General features: G+C 40.4%; 1 protein-coding gene across 1 annotated transcript; it reads left to right on the forward strand.

Moving 5' to 3' along the window:
• The first annotated feature begins 8,987 nt into the window (after positions 1-8,987).
• Positions 8,988-11,160, forward strand: LOC135677470 (triacylglycerol lipase 2-like). Its single transcript, XM_065189829.1, has 8 exons — positions 8,988-9,167; positions 9,254-9,364; positions 9,471-9,611; positions 9,697-9,807; positions 9,946-10,089; positions 10,216-10,256; positions 10,401-10,480; positions 10,838-11,160. Exons 1-8 carry the CDS (start codon positions 8,988-8,990, stop codon positions 11,158-11,160), a joined length of 1,131 nt encoding a protein of 376 aa, XP_065045901.1.
• The last annotated feature ends 3,729 nt before the right edge of the window (positions 11,161-14,889 follow it).

Here is a 14,889-nt window from a genome sequence, read left to right on the forward strand (position 1 = left end):
GTAGCTGAGCATAAGAATCGAATTGTCGTTAAAATGGCAAGAAGTTTGCTAAAAGAAAAACAAATTTTAAATCAGTTTTGGGTAGAAACAATTGTAATAGTAGTTTATTTGTTGAATATTTCACCAACAAAGGTTATTATGAATCAAACTCTTTTTGAGGCTTGGTATGGTATGAAACCAAGTATTAGACATCTAAGAATTTTTTGTTGTATTGCTTATACTTTGGTGATTTCATAAAATCATCATAAGCTTGATGAAAAATCTAAAAAATATATTTTAATTGGTTATTCCTTACAATCGAAAGCATATCAATTATATAACCTTGTTAGTGGCAAAGTTATTATCAATAGAAATGTTATGTTTGATGAATAGGTAAGTTGAAATTGGAAGACCAATAAAGGTAGAACATAAATGTAGATTCCAACAGAACTAGACACTCAATAATGATAAAATACATCATTGGCCTCCATGCCCAGATAAACATTGATTTAAGCCTCTTCAAAATTTACTATAACATAACAATGAGCTTGATGGTAGTGACAATCGAGAAAAAGAATTAAACACATATTAAGAAAAATATGGAGAAGGCAAAAGGGAATCACCCGAAAGCCAAGAAGAATCTCAGAAGTGATAAAGCCACATCTTCTTCTAAAAGAAACAATTTGTTTGTGATCACTATAAGATTATAGGTCATATATGAGAGAAGCACTAGAATGATCATTCCAAATTCTTCCCAAAGAAGTGAGAAGAATATTTAGAATCGACGTAAGGCGATCACTATCGTAAGATATGATCAAATTGAACTAGCACCTGTTTCACACTCGAACCAAAGGTTATATACTCAAATCCAACCCTCTAACCAAAAATTTGAGAAGAATTATTCACTCTCAAGATCTAAGTGAAATAGGAGATTATCGATGTGATCGTTGACATCAAAATCCAAAAGAATTTTATCTTGATAACTTAGTTCAGAGACTTGGACTTTAGACTACTCCTCATCTGAAGGCATATCCATTGAGATGGATCCAGAAAGACATCGAGATGAGATGGATCCAGAAAGACATCGAGATGAGCATAAATCGCTAGTACGTATTCAAAATTATGAGCATCAATAAGTATATTGACGAGGTGACATAGTACACTCATCAATATCCTCAACTCTATTTTAGTCCTTTAACCATGGACCAAAATGCTTAAGTGGGAGTTAACATAATACACTCATCAGACCCATATAAGCCAATCATACACATTGCTCACTTCCGATGTGAGACTAATGGAATGTTACAGTTTCGATGTAAGATGACTGACTTATGTCGTACCACTCTTAAGATATTCTAACGATCTCAAAAGAATTATCCTACTTATGATAAAGAATTGCTCATGTTACATCATATGAACAAACATTAGCATGTGTATCTCCTAGAGAGAGAGAGAGATGATTGTCTACATCGACCATCAACCACTTCAATATCTTTAGGTATAATCCAAACTATAGCAATCATAAAATATGAAGTGGATGCCATATCCACATTAATTCAGCCCAGTGATCAAGTATAAAAAGAAGGTACAAAATAAGCTTGTTGACATGTTATCATGACCCCCGATCACTTATCATGCATATACAAGTCATAGCTAGTTATGGTTCATCTCCATCGAGAATACAACTTTGACACCTAAAGAAATGAGACAAAAGCTTACCATACCATCAGTTTGCTTTCAATTGGGTAGTGCATAGTTCGACTAGCAAATCACCATTAGAGATATATTTGGGTTGTTTATGTCAAGTACTTTTTATTTTGCAATTCATAATGGACTCAGAATTAGCTACCTCCAATAAAAGCAATGTAATTCAACAAGCCCAAAATTTTTTAAAGGACATTCCCAAGGTGCATGAAAAGGTTGAGAAGCAACTTTAGCGAAGCCAATAGAAATATAAAGAATGACATGATCAATAGTGTGTCAAAGGATCATGGGAGAGAATATCTATGAACTTCTTAAGAGGTTTACTTATGATGAAATAGGGACACGACTATTTATTTATAGTGGTCGATAGGATTTTAAAGATGGTGAGGCTCATACATTGCAAGAAGACAATAATTAGAGGAGTAGCTAGATTATTCTTCTAACACATGTGGATACCCTTTGACCTTTCAAGTTCAATCGTATTAGATCATGACGGGCATTTCTTGAGTAGCTTTTAGAGTTCACTTTGGACCATTATAGACACTAAACTAAAGAGGAGAACATCTTTCTATCCAAAAGCCGATGGCCAAATCGAGGTAGTGAACGACACTATGGTTCATCTCCTCGAGAATACAACTTTGACACCCGAAGAAATGAGACGAAAGCCTACCATACCATCAGTTTGCTTTCAATCAGGTAGTGCATAGCTCTACTAGCAAATCACCATTAGAGAGAAGCTTGGATTATTTATGTCAAGGTCCTTTTGTTTTGCAGTTCAACAAGCTCAAAATTTTTTAAAGAAAATCCGCAAGGTGCGTGAAGAGGTTAAGAAACAATTTTAGTGAAGTCAATAGAAATATAAAGAATGACACGATCGATAGTATGTCAAAGGATGATTCTATGAAGGGGACCTTGCATGGCCATACATTAGGAACGAACGATTCAAAGGTAAGCAAAGAAGCTAAAGCCTGATAAGTAGATGAGATTTCCCTAACTGTTGAGGAAATCTCTCTACTCTGTTGAGGGAAATCCTCTAACCCGTTGAGGAAACTTCTTCTTCTACAACTCATTTATCTCTTTATTTTAACATGGTATCAGAGCCGCTCCTCTTGGCGACAGCAGCATCGCCATGTGTTAGCCAAGCGGCCACAGTAGCACGCTGCCTCAAGCGGAGTCATTGAAGAAGCACCAAGACACGGATTCAGAGCCAGTGCTAACCGGTCTTGCCTTTCTTCGCCGGCCTTGCTCCCTCTCCTATCTGCTGCACCTTCCTCTTCCTTCTTCTTCGCCGGAAGGACAACGTGGTCCTTCAGCCCCACGTTGAGCAGCACCAGAGAAGACATCAGCCGCCTCCTGCACTTCTCCGGCCAGTAGCAGTCGCAACTGCTGCATCTTCCTCTATCGCAGCAGCCGCCTCCTGCACTTCTCCGGCCAGTAGCTGTCGCAACTGCTGCATCTTCCTCTACCGCAGCAGCTTTCGTTGCCGTTTCCCTCTACACAACGGCGCCTCCTCAACGGCGGTGTCTTCCTCCTCAATAGCGACAACGGCGAACGACGGTGTCTTTCTCGCGTCTTCCTCCTTCGCTGTCGCAGCCACTTCCCGGCCAGCAGCAGCCGCAACCGCTGCATCTTCCTTCCTCTATCGCAGCAGCTTTCATTGCCGCTTTTCTCTATACACCTAATTGCTACAGATTTCTCTCACTGCAGTTTCCTTGAGTACTGCTGCAGATTTTTGCGGTCATTTTCTGGCGAACTGCAGCCTCTACAATCTGCTGCAGCAAGCAGCAATCCACAGCAGCGAACTGCAGTCTTGAGTACCGCTGCAGTTTTTGCAGCCATCTCCCGGCGAACTGCAGTCCCTACAATCTGCAGCAGCAAGCAGCAATCCACAGCAGCTGCCGGCAGCTTTTGGCACTGTTGTAGATTGCTCAATCTGCTACAGCAAGCAATCTATAGCAGCAGCCCCCTCCCTCATTCTCCACCTTGTGTGACCTGAGTATCACACAAGGTTCGCTGCCTTCTTCTACAAAAAAAAAAAAAAAAAAAAAAAAAAAAAAAAAAGAAGGAAAATGTCTTCGTTCACTTCTTCTGATGTTTCAGTTCCTGTAGGGACTCCCACTTCTTGTTCTTCTACAGGGCTTATCTCCATCAATGCCGCCACGCTAATCCCCTTTAAGTTATCAAAGGGTGGCAACTATGCGTCCTGGCGAGCTCAATTCTCTAATCTTTTATTTGGATATGATTTGTTAGGTTACGTTGATGGTTCTTTCAGTTGTCCTCCGGCCATGCTCAACATCCCCGGTGATCCTAATCCAGTACCCAATCCAGCTCACAAACTATGGCTACGTCAAGATCGTCTCATTCTCCAAGCCATTCAAGCTTCAGTTGCTGGATCCGTTGCTCCCTTGATATCTTCATGTGTGACAGCTGCCGATGCATGGTCTAAACTGCAAACCACCCTGGCAAATCATTCGCGTACTCGCAAGCTCAGTCTTCTATCCAAGCTTATGGAGACAAAACAAGAGGGAAGTACTATCTCTGATTATTTACAACTTATCAAGGTTATCATCGATGACTTGGCCTTGATAGGTCATTCCCTATGTGATGAAGAGGTTGTCATTCATACCCTCAATGGTCTCGACACCGACTACAAAGAATTGGCTGCTGCAATTCGGGCACGCGACTCGCCAATCTCTTTTGAAGATCTCTATGATAAGTTGACTGACTACGAGATGTCTTTGAAGCGTGCGGACAAACTGCCTGGATCAACTGTCACAGCTCAAGTCAGTCACAAGTCTAAACGGAAGAACGCTCGGTACTCACCGAACATCACCCAAGGTTTGGCTACTACGCCTCTTGATTCTGTGAGTTCCATGCAACACCCCTCCTATCCTCCTAGTCATCCCTTCTCGCAAAGTGGCGACTCCAGCCATCATCCGTCTTGGCGTCCTGCTCTACCGAGCCATCAGAGACGGGTCGTTTGCCAACTGTGTGACAAAGTCGGCCATTCCGCTAAAGTTTGCCGGTCTCGTCTCCGCCTCCCTACTCCGTCACACTGGCCACAGGCAAATCTCCTAACTACTCCGACACCTAGCCAGTCCAATTGGATTGTCGACTCTGGTGCCTCTCATCACATCACCGCTGATCTTCAGAATTTGTCTCTTCACAATCCCTATGGCGGCAATGAAGATATCATCATCGGTGATGGTAAAGGACTTTCTATAACTCATACTGGTTCCACAACGCTTAATTCTGACTCTAATACATTTACTCTCGATGATGTTTTATGCGCCCCTCATATTAAACGCAACCTCATTTCTGTTTCTCAATTTTGCAAACATAACAATACTTCCATTGAATTCTTTCCTGATTCATTTCTTGTTAAGGATTTGAGCACGGGGGCATCATTGGTCCAAGGCCCGAATAAAGACAACATTTATGAATGGCCGTCAGCCTCTCGAATGACCCAGCCCACTGTTCATTCTTCTGTTGCGGCTCCAGTTGATGTGTGGCATCGTCGGCTTGGCCATCCCTCACCCTTTATTCAGCAGAAATTATTATCTTGTCACTCTCTTCCTTTTTTTAAGTCCCCTAATTCTATGATGCATTGTGATGCTTGTCTTAGTAATAAGAGTCATCGGCAGCCTTTTGGTTCATCTTCAATTTCCTCCTCTAAACCTTTTGAAATTATATATACTGATGTTTGGGGTCCTGCTCCAATCTTATCTTTTGATAAGTTTCGATTTTATGTTATTTTTGTAGATCACTTCTCCAAGTACACATGGATATATCCTCTTTCTCATAAATCTGATGTTTCTCGCGTTTTTTCCACTTTCCAGAAGTTGGTCGAAAACTATTTTCAGTCTACCATTAAAACAGTCTACTCTGATGGTGGCGGTGAATATCAAGCCCTGGCGTCTCATCTCTCAGCTTGTGGCATTCAACACCTCAAGTCTCCTCCACATACTCCTCAACTAGTTGGTTCTGCCGAACGCAAACATCGGCATATAGTAGAAACTGGACTCACACTTTTACATCAGGCTTCCATGCCTTCAACTTTCTGGACAGCAGCCTTTCAAACTGCTGTCTACCTAATTAATCGGATGCCTACACCAGTTCTACAACACCAGTCCCCCTTTGACACACTGTTCCACAAACCCCCTAACCTTCGTAAACTCCGCGTGTTCGGTTGTTTATGTTATCCTTGGTTACGTCCCTATGCCTCTCATAAGTTAACATCCCGATCTTCTCCTTGCGTCTTTATTGGTTACTCACTTGACCATAATGCTTTCCGCTGCTATAATCTCCACACTCACAAAATCTTTGTATCACGTCACGTTATCTTTGTTGAGTCTAACTTTCCTTTCCAAACCCTTCCATATCCTGCCATACGGACCACTTCACTATCTCACTGGAGTATACCTTCGGATCAATCGGACGAGCCTCCCATGTCTTCGTCTACTTCCTCCCCTCATGATCCGCACTATATCACTCCAGTTCAACACTTGCCCGTTTCCTCTGTTCCTACTCCACTCCACTCTTCTCCAATTGATGGGGCAATATGTTCCGAAACACAACCATCCTCTTTACCTCCTTCTCGCCCAAGTGCCCCTGACGTGTCTCCACTTGACCCGGCTTGTGCCACTGATCCTCACCCAACATTACCTCCTAATCCTGTCATCTCCAATCATCCTATGACCACTCGCTCTAAGCATGGTATTTTTAAACCTCGTCAAGTACTTAACCTACAAGCTGTCATGAATTCCTCATCCCCCAACATTGAACCCACCACCTTCACTCAAGCCCAAAAATCTCTGCATTGGCGTATTGCCATGAGCGAGGAATATAATGCCCTCCTCCATAATTCAACATGGGATCTAATTCCTTTTCATCCTTCACAAAACATCATCGGGTGTAAGTGGGTCTTTAGAATTAAGCGGAACCCAGATGGCTCAGTTGCTCGATATAAGGCACGCCTGGTCGCCAAAGGGTTCCATCAACGACCTGGAGTTGATTTCACTGAGACGTTTAGTCCTGTTGTTAAACCCACTACAATCCGGCTTATCTTGAGTCTGGCTACCACTAAAGGCTGGCAATTACGACAATTGGATGTTAATAATGCCTTTCTACAGGGATCTCTATCTGAAGATGTTTTTATGCAACAACCCCCCGGTTTTACTCATCCTCAGTATCCACAGCATGTTTGCAAACTTCGAAAAGCCATTTATGGACTTCGTCAGGCTCCGAGAGCTTGGTACACTCAACTTAGCTCATTTTTGACTTCTGTCGGCTTTCTTAACTCCAAATCTGACACTTCGTTGTTTCTGCGACATCATCATGGAAACACAGTGTATATTCTGGTATATGTGGATGATATTATTGTCACAGGCAACAATCCCGCCAGCATCCAAGCGTTCGTCAAACAGCTGGCAGCTCGATTCTCGCTTAAGGATCTCGGACCCTTGAGCTACTTTTTGGGCGTCGAAGCTACCTTCACATCTTCCGGTCTCCTTTTATCACAACGCAAGTACATTCAAGATTTGTTATTAAAGACAAACATGCAGGATGCAAATGCAGTTACAACCCCCATCTCTACTAGCGGTTCTCTCAAATTATCAGATGGAAGTCCTGCTACGGAACCCACTCAATACCGCCAAGTTGTTGGCTCTTTACAATACTTAGCTCTCACGCGTCCAGACATCTCATTTGCTGTGAACAAATTATCACAGTTTATGCAGCAACCATCTACTCTACACTGGTCTGCGGTTAAGAGACTTCTCCGATATCTTAAAGGGACTCTAAATCATGGACTCTTTTTTCGTAAACACTCTCCACTTCGTCTTCATGCATTTGCCGATGCTGATTGGGCGGGCAACCTTGATGATAGAACATCCACATCGGGGTATATTATCTTCCTTGGTGCTCATCCAATCAGTTGGAGTTCTAAGAAGCAAAAGACAGTCGCCCGGTCTACAACTGAAGCTGAATACCGTGCCATCGCCGCTACCACTGCAGAACTCAATTGGATCACGAATCTTCTCCAGGAACTCAACATCGATTCCACTCCTACAATATATTGTGATAATATTGGAGCTACCTATCTATGCGCTAATCCGGTATTCCACTCCCGCATGAAACATATTGCTATTGACTTCCACTTTGTACGTGATCAAGTTGTCCGCCGTCAACTCCGTGTTTCTCATGTTCATACAGCTGATCAATTGGCCGACTCACTTACGAAGCCTATAGCTCGTAAGCTGTTTGCATTACATCAGTCCAAGATTGGCCTCCTTGATAGGAGCACCATCTTGCGGGGGCATGATAAGTAGATGAGATTTCCCTAACTGTTGAGGAAATCTCTCTACTCTGTTGAGGGAAATCCTCTAACCCGTTGAGGAAACTTCTTCTTCTACAACTCATTTATCTCTTTATTTTAACAAAGCCTATATGGAGATATACTCAATTGTAAATGTTGAGAACTTGATGTTGTTCAAGCCTTCGATGCTAGATGATGAGCCAAGTGAGATGCTACCATCTATCAAAGATTTGGTAATCGACAAGAAAAGCCCCTTGAAGAGGATACTGCCATCGACAAAAAATCTACTACCACTCGACGAGACATAAAAGATCAAGATCCAATCGGATTTTCAATATGATCCCTCAGATTACTGAGTCAAATTCTCGAAGTGACATGCATAATAGAGATGGAAAGCAATCAGATAAATGTGTTCGAAGTCAACGCTATCCATTACCGACATAATCTTTTTGTGACATTTTATATGATCTCAGTATTCCAATAAGTATTATGTTTGTATGAATTTGCCTAATCGCTTGGTGGAATATGTAATGCGAAGCATGTCATTTACTGTAGAGGTGAAGAGTTTAAATTTACCTCAGTTTCTTTTATTTCACACAACCGCAATCTAATTTTCAATTTTTGTGGAGTTACATGTAGTTGCGAAAGGTCACAACAACAAACCATTAACAGCAACAACAACAACAAAATTAGACCAACTGAATATGAAAATTATGACTTTTTATGTCTTAAAGTGTTGATAGAATTAGATTTGGGTGGATTAAATGCCAGTTTTTGAGAGCTGTTAACACGTAGCGAGAATCACATGTCACCACCCTTCAACTGCCTGCACAGATCATCCTCGCCATCTCCTTCCTCCTCCTCCTCTGCCCTATAAGAAGGCCATGAACGAAGTCTCATCCTTCATCCACTTCCTCCTCATCCTTCTCCCCGTAAGAAGACCAATCCTTGGTGAAGGAGGTGATCTCACCTTTCGCTTACCTCCAACATGGGATTCCGTTGCTTTAATTGGCGTTTCGTCATCGCCTTCGTCCTCTCCATGGGCTTCCAGGGCGAGCTGGCTGGAGCTCACGGACGACGGCAGCTGGTGCAAAGCCTCGAGGCGGCGGATGATGGGGTGTGCACCGCCGTGGTGAGCCCTCAGGGTTACGAGTGCCGAGAATATGAGGTAGCGGAGTGCAGATAAACGTGGATGGATTGATGATTTGATGCGGGCATGGCATGAGTGGTTGAAGCTTGTTGCGTCCCTTGCAGGTGAAGACGCAAGACGGGTACATACTGACCATGCACAGGATCCCACAAGGAAGAGGAGGCGGCAGCGCGGGCAAGAGGCAGCCTGTGCTGCTCCAACATGGAGTCCTCTCGGTACGTTTCCTTAAGCAATCTGCATGTGTTGCCGTGCATTTCTTCTTCGTCATTCTTCTTCTGATGATGATGATGATGATGATTGACGATTGATGAATGATGGCAGGACGGGTTGACATGGCTACTGAATCCACCTCACCAATCACTGGCTTTCGTACTTGCAGACAAGGGATTCGATGTATGGATTACGCACGGCAGGGGCACCAGGTGGAGCCGTCGCCATGAGTCTCTCAATACATCAGACACGGTTGGTCATCTTCTCTACGTTGCTGATTATGAAGTATTGAGCAGGTTGTTGGTATAATTAGCATCATCCTTTTGTTATCTGGTAGGCTTATTGGGCGTGGTCATGGGATGAGTTGGCCAGCTATGATTTGCCTGCTACTATGGGTTTCGTATTCCAGAAAACTGGGCAGAAGCTGCACTATGTCGGTCACTCCATGGTAGGAGACTTTTCTTTTAATTACTTTAATGCCAATACATATCATTCTTCCTTCCACATTGAATTACTTTGTATGTATGTATGTTCTACTACTACCATCACTACTACTACTACAACTGAGTGACGTTGGATGCTACAGGGAACTCTGACAGCTCTATCAGCATTCTCTGAAGGGAAGCTGGTGGATAAGATCAAGTCAGCTGCCCTTTTGAGTCCGGTGGCCTATCTGACTTCCATGACAACTACGATCGGAAGAGCTGCAGCCAGCGCATTCGCAGGAGAAGTAAGAACGAGTCCACAACACTCAATTGATTTTTCTCATCAAGGGAGCTACATCATTCATTATCTTCGTCTTTAATTTTCCGACGTCCAGAGCTGTGTCATAGCTTTCTTGCTGTTTTTCTTGCAGATGTTGGGAGCGCTTGGAGTGGCAGAATTTGATCCTAAAGGGTACATAAACTAACATATCCCTCTTGTTGTTGTCAAAAGAAAGTGTGCTGACAAAATCGTCAGAGGCCTTATCAACATGACCGGCCATACATTGACATAAAAGAAAGCTCTTCTAATTCAAGTGTGTTCCTAATGGATAAGCAGGGCAGTCGGAACCAAGTTTTTGGAGTTGGTCTGCGCTATGCCGGGGGTGAAGTGCTACGACCTTATGGCATCATTAACAGGTACGTACAAATTATTCCGCTGATAATATTCCGCCCGCAACATAAGTTTGATTTGACTTTAATCATATATGGATTTATTATTGTGGCCTTCAATTAATTTACATATGTATTTGCTTTTCCTTCTTTATTCTGCACACACACCCACACACTCACTTTGGATGTAGGGCCAAACTGCTGCCTCAATGACTCCACTGTTGATATGTACTTGAAGCATGAACTCCAGCCTACATCCGTGAGGACACTCGTCCATTTTTCACAGTCAGTCAGTCTGACACAAATCTAAAATATCATATACTTGAGCTACTTAGATTTCTTTCTCACAAAAGACTATGCATACCTGTCTTTGAGCCCTCACAGCATTCAGACGTGGAGTGATAACAAAATACGACCACGGGAGCAGTACGGCCAACATGGCTGCGTATGGGCTGAGCAGCCCACCCGAGTACCATATGTCCAACATTCCACACCACCTGCCGCTGCTGCTCAGCTACGGCGGCGGCGACATGCTGTCGGACGTGAAGGACGTGCAGCTGCTGTTGAATGATCTCAGCAACCATGACGCCGACAAGCTCGAGGCTCGGCTGGTGAAGGAGTACGCACATCTGGACTTCGTGATGGGGGTGACTGCCGAGCAGGTCGTCTACGACGGCCTCATCGCATTCTTCGACAAACACAGTTGACGGGCTTCTTCCCGGTGCAGTGCTTAATATTATAACTATACGCAATTGCAGCTGACTTGACATTCTTTGTGTGCTCTGTTCTGTGGGAGATTCATGTACATAGGGAGGTGAAAGAGAAATAAATCATATATCTTCATATAATAAATCATATATCTAACCAATTGAATTGGCATCCATGCTGTATCCCTTTTTCACCGTTTTAACTTCTACTAAGTGGTATCACATCCGATGAGTCATCGTCAATTGAAAGAATATCTACCGTGATAAATCTAGATTGATCTCTAGTGCTGTTGTTGCTACATGTCTTTTTGGTTCGTGTGTGGAGGGTGAGGAATGAATTAGTTTTCCAATAAAAATGCATGTTGGTATATATATATATATATATATATATATATATATATATATATATATATATATATATATATATATATATATATATGTATGTATATATATATATATATATATATATATATATATATATGTATGTATATATATATATATATATATATATATGTATGTATATATATATATATATATGTATGTATATATATATATATATATGTATGTATATATATATATATATATATGTATGTATATATATATATATATATATATATATGTATATATGTATGTATATATATATATATATGTATATATGTATGTATATATATATATATGTATATATGTATGTATATATATATATATGTATATATATATATATGTATATATGTATATATACATATATACATATATATATATACATATATACATATATATATATACATATATACATATATATATATACATATATATATATATATATATAAAAGATTGGCTTCTACCCTGGCTAATGACATGGCCAAATTGCTTGATTGTTGTAAATTTTCAAAACAAAATTGCTCGCAGATAAAAAAATCATTTTTTTTCAGTATATGATTTAAATTTAGTGTATAATTTTCCTCTCATTAGCATAACGACAGTAAAACTTTAAATAATGATAATACCCTTCAAAAATATTACATATATTACTGCAGATTAATTTTTTTATATCTAAGTTTTCTACATTAAAGGTTATAACTTAAAAAAATAAAACTCAATAATAATCATAATAAACGGTGAATAACTAAGGAATTGAATAATATTAAATCTTGAAGGGGAATTGTTGTTCTTTTCTAAACTTACAAATCATATAAATGAAAAAAGCTGTTCTTCTTTTAACACTGCTATGAATGATAAGAGCTATTATTATCTGCCCATTTAGTTTGCCAATTAATGTGAACTGTTCATAATTTATTAGGCTGTACGGAGTTTCTTCAATACTGAGAGGAAAATTAGACACTAAATTTAAATCATATATGTTGATTTACTAAAAAAAATTGATTTTTTGGGGGTTTTTTTATCTGCAAGCAATTTTTTTTTTTGAAAATTTACCTGGAAGCACTTATTAAATGTGATGGTGATTGATCTTTTGCTCATTAAAGGTCTTGATGCTGATGGCTGCAACAATAAGAATAGAGACAACAATGAAAGTGGCAAGACACCAAGAAGGGAGCCATGACCTAATGTGTCTTTCCCACCTTATGACCATGAATGCAGGCTGCAATATCACCATTCGTACTGATGATGTTAAGCAAGATTTTATTTTATGTTCTAATCACATGAAGAATATGTCAAAACTCCGATGTTTCAATACGATGGGATATAAAGAAAAATAAAATTTTATATATAAATAAATACGTCACATATAGTGAAATTAAATGAAATCACAATCAAATACAATAATAAAATTTACGTGAAAAACTCCTATGGTAAAAATCATGGGGCAAACTAGAAATAATCTACTATAAAAATAATGAATGTTAAAATTTCAATCTTTTGCCTAAAATCCTAACAACAATCTCAAGAAAATAATTGAGATACAAGAATTATATCACTATGCATAATATCTTAATTCTCCTCACGTAATCACAGTAAGAATCTATTGAAGATATGATCTAACCTGAGATGATAATACTACTTGGATGATTGAGAACAATCTCTTTGCATTGTTGTTGTTTTCTTCCCTTTCTTTCCCTTGTTTTTATGTCTTTTTCTCTTCCTTTTTGAATCAAGTTGCTGTAGCAATTTTTGCCCCTACTGTTGTAGTTTTTTTGCCTCTTTTTACATCCACCATACCCTTCTAATTTAGATCTAAGGTTTGGAGAAAGGGGGGTGGGTTGTGGGCTATTAAAGCTCACCATGAGCTGAACCTATGAGCTGTCAGCCTAACAACCTCCCCCTTCAGCCCATAAGGGAGGTTGTTCCAAGACTCCTTAATGTGAAGCAATACCGATCAGTTGTCAGCATATCTCTTGTCTTTCTTTTAGTAAGATCTTTGTCAATATGTTTGCTCCATTATCATCTGTGTAAATTTTTTGAAGCTGCAACTGTTTCTTTTTAAGTACATTTCGAATCTAGTGATATCTGACATCTATATGCTTTGACTTGGAATGAAAAGTTAGGTTCTTACATAAATGAATGAAACTTTGGCTATCATAATGCACTATATAATTTTTCTGTTTCAACTCTAATTCTGGAAAGAATTCTTTCATCCATAACATTTCTTTATAAACTTCTTTAGCAGCAATATATTCTGCCTTTGTGTTATAAACAAAACTTTAAAGAAGATGTTTGATGTAATACTTATGTATGTCTCTGTCTTTTTATTTGTTCATGTCTTGCACAGCATGTAGAGGGACGGTCGAAGGCTTAACAACCCCATTTTAGTTGGGTTTAGTGGCTGTTTTAGATATGTAAATAAAGTTTATATCATATGGACACTTGTGAGAGATATTCAGTCTGTAGTAGACCATTTTGACCTTTTGTTGTGTAATTGTTCAGAGCTTATAAAGTCTGTTTGTAATATGCATTGGCTATGAAGTGTTTACGGAGATGTTTGCTTGTGGATCCTGAGTGAGGCGCTTTTTCTAACCTGTTTTATCTTTTGTAGATCCTAAGAACCATGGGAGGTTTTGGGGAGGCTGACCTTTACGGATAGACACGTAAGGGTGCCGCACGACTTAGGTAAAACTAGCTAAGTTCGTGATAGATGGTATCAGAGCAGGACAAGTACTCATAGAAACACTTGGTATGCAAACGTGGGGGACCTAGCAGGGCTGCATTGAGGGCAACCAGCATGCATGATTGTTTTGGGGAAAACGAACATGGAGATATAGGGAAATGGAGTTGCTAAGAGGAGCGGACATCTGAGACTGGCATTCAGAGGAATGGTCAACCCTTTGCGCAAGAGGCATCACGAGGACAAGCAAGCTGGAAAGAATGTGTAGCGCACAAAGGTTAGGATGGTTGAGTTTGAGCTATGGCTCAACGTTAGCAATTATACTTGATGGTGCTCAAGCCAAGTGAGGCACTTGGTAAAGGATGAGACCATGCAAAGGCGGAATGGATTGTTCAGCGACCAAAAGAGTTGTGCAAAGCTCCAGAAGTGAAGGGAATTGCTAACTCGAAGATTCAGTACTTATGCAAGGGCTTGTATGCGAACGATGGAATGTTCATGGTCATCCCAAGGCGGCCGAAGCTCGGCGCCATGAATCATTGAAACTTTCTTTTCGGTATGAGAATGTTACGTCCATAGGAGGCTGAAGTGTGCAGCAAGTTCAACATGTTGCTAGGCCTTGAGGGGTACAGCGGGGACTGTATTGGCATGGAGTCGCAATCTAGCAAGTGCGT

This window comes from Musa acuminata, chromosome BXJ1-6 (assembly GCF_036884655.1).
Source record: "Musa acuminata AAA Group cultivar baxijiao chromosome BXJ1-6, Cavendish_Baxijiao_AAA, whole genome shotgun sequence".
In the NCBI taxonomy this organism is placed as follows: domain Eukaryota; kingdom Viridiplantae; phylum Streptophyta; class Magnoliopsida; order Zingiberales; family Musaceae; genus Musa; species Musa acuminata.